This window comes from Etheostoma spectabile, chromosome 4 (genome assembly GCF_008692095.1).
Source record: "Etheostoma spectabile isolate EspeVRDwgs_2016 chromosome 4, UIUC_Espe_1.0, whole genome shotgun sequence".
NCBI classification, from domain to species: domain Eukaryota; kingdom Metazoa; phylum Chordata; class Actinopteri; order Perciformes; family Percidae; genus Etheostoma; species Etheostoma spectabile.
The window spans coordinates 954,729-957,210 of record NC_045736.1 but is presented as its reverse complement, the minus strand read 5'-3'; the positions used below and the strand labels follow the sequence as shown (position 1 = coordinate 957,210).

At 37.5% G+C, this 2,482-nt stretch overlaps 1 protein-coding gene and 1 long non-coding RNA gene across 2 annotated transcripts in view; one reads left to right on the top strand and one right to left on the bottom strand.

Moving 5' to 3' along the window:
- The window catches only part of LOC116688618 (uncharacterized), a 19,736-nt gene that overhangs the window by 9,640 nt on the left and 7,614 nt on the right, over positions 1 to 2,482 (top strand). The window lies entirely within an intron of this gene.
- Positions 2,122 to 2,482, bottom strand: part of LOC116688617 (trace amine-associated receptor 7e-like) — a 1,360-nt gene continuing 999 nt past the window's right edge. The window contains exon 2 of the mRNA XM_032514765.1: positions 2,122 to 2,482. This exon is cut by the window's right edge and continues 504 nt beyond it. Within this exon, the coding sequence (XP_032370656.1) occupies positions 2,170 to 2,482 (313 nt within the window). The 3' untranslated portion in view covers positions 2,122 to 2,169.

Below are 2,482 nucleotides of genomic sequence, written 5' to 3'. Positions count from 1 at the left end.
TCACTTGTTGATGGGTTCATGCTGATGCTTTTTTTTCTTCACACCTCTGATTGCAGACACCTCATTGGTCGAGATGTCATCACCACTAACCCATACAGGTGTGAACAAACTTCCTGTCCAGAGGGGTTCAGCACACCTCCTTTAGGAGCCACTAATGGGCTGTAAGACATTGTTCACAGAGAGAAAGATTAAATCTCCTGGGACCTGACTGTTTGTGTCTGACGATGCCACTATACACAATAAAGTTAATGGTCATTTAGCCCATCAAACACTGATCTACTGGGAGATGAGTTTGGATCTTCAGTTTTAGCTCTGCTCATTAAGACACCATGCTGTAGCATTCACGTGAACTTTGTCTCTTTAAACTTGCTGAAGACTACATTGTTTGAATGCAGTTTTTCGTTTTAGTACCATATGGTTGTCAGCAGGGCCTGAAAGCAACAGAACAGGCTTTTTACCAGCCTTTTTACCTAATTAAGGTGAAACACAGGAAAAGCACAAGTATCGTTCCTAAAAACATTTAAATGCTGTCTAGTTATTAACAATTGTGCAGCATCAAGTTATATACAGTATACATCATTTCTTTCAGGAGAACCTGGGCTATCAAGATATGCATTCGGCACGGATGCCACATAAATGTGTAAATTATTATGTTACTATAGAGACAAAAGAAAAGACTAAACAGAAATGCATTGAAATCACACAAAGAACAAAAACAACTTCATTTTGGCTTTTAGATTGTGTTATTTTATGTGTTGGCAAGCAGGGCAAACAATAATAAACTCTGTAACTAACAAAATTATCAAAGTATTTAGTTTTTTTCCCCAGAACATTCCGTGAACTTTAATCCAAAAAATGTTAGTTGTGTCAGCTCCAGGGCTTTCTCTGTCTGCTATTTGACACATTAAGTGCTATCATAACATGTTACATAGTTACCCCTTGACCAGTTTATGTACAAGCGTGGTTTGTGGATGTATCTGGCTTAGTCACACATGTACATACACCCACATTATGACTTATGTTTTTATTGTAGACAGTGACTGGGTGGCCCAAAATGATGCATCCATCATTGTGTGGTGCTTTAACTATATTGATGGCTGGAAGGATGAGCATCATTTGTTTGGTCTAGTTTCCAGACAAGTCGTTCTCCATCATATCAGCTGAAAAGATGTGTCTTTTTCTGTCTGGATGATGCAGAGGTCCCTGGGTGTTTATAATTTCTGAAGAAAATACATCTAAAATTATCTGTTTTTGCTCCACTCCATCACTTAACCTCTCACCCCCCCTTTCCCACCGTTACTTGTGTAAGCTTTGACTATCATTGTAGTTTTTTAATGAAGTTTTAACCGTGCAATTGTCTCTTGTTGTTTTTGTCCAGTCCAAATTACATCACTTAGTGTGAAACATCAATAAAAAGACATGTTACATTATGAACAATTCTAATTCCTTATCATATTTCATGCTCACGACATCAGACTCCAAATAGTTTCTACTTTAATTTCCTCTGTCCTATGATTACACTGTAAATGTTTCCCTGGACACGTGTCAGCAAGTATTTGATGAACAGTTGTTTAACTTCTTGCCTAAAAGGACTTCATAGTTATTTTTAAACTTGTGTCAAAGAGACAAGACATTTTATACAGGAACTAGATATCAATGGCACTTAAATAAACACATTTTGTTTGTAAGATGAAATGGAAGATTATGTTGTTGTACTGACATTTTTATCAGAAAAACACTGAAGTTTTTCTTTACTGAATCCATACACATACATGAAAGTGGAGTTGTTTAGGAGGGTACTTTGTTGTTGGGTAGGGTTAAACTATTTCCTATCACAAAGAAAAAAGGTTTCCCTGGTAAAAAAGACTCCTCATACGTGTCATACATGTGTGAATTTAAAGCTTGCATTAAACCGGGTTATTACCTAGAAACAGTACATGGTGCTTATGACTCTTTCTTTAAATGCAGCAGCATTAGAGAGACACAATACACAACAAGATAAAGCTGAAGAACATGCCTTTTAATTGTTGATCATACACAATTTAGACTTAAAGACAGGAAAGTATATTGTCACTTTCTCTATTTCATAACTCACTCACTGAACATCAGGAACATATTCATTCCTTTAATCCTTAGACTGAGTCTGATCTCATTTCCTCCACAGCCTCTCTACAGCATGTTGGTCTCACAGGAGCCAGGCTGCAGTATCTGGAGAGTAACTATGAGTTTAACTGCTTTTCTAAACCAGGGGTAAAGGAAGGCATAGATCACAGGGTTTAGGCCAGAGTTACAATAGAACACAAAGAGAACATAGGAAGCAGATGAAGCATTGACAAAGCTTTCACCTGCAAGAGAGACAGCGTAATATGGGCAGAAAAATATTAGAAACACAACTATAAGAACACCAAGATTCCTGGCTGCTTTCAGCTCCGATTTCTTTGCCTTTGGAGTCACTGACAGCTGGAGTGTGACAGCTGTAATG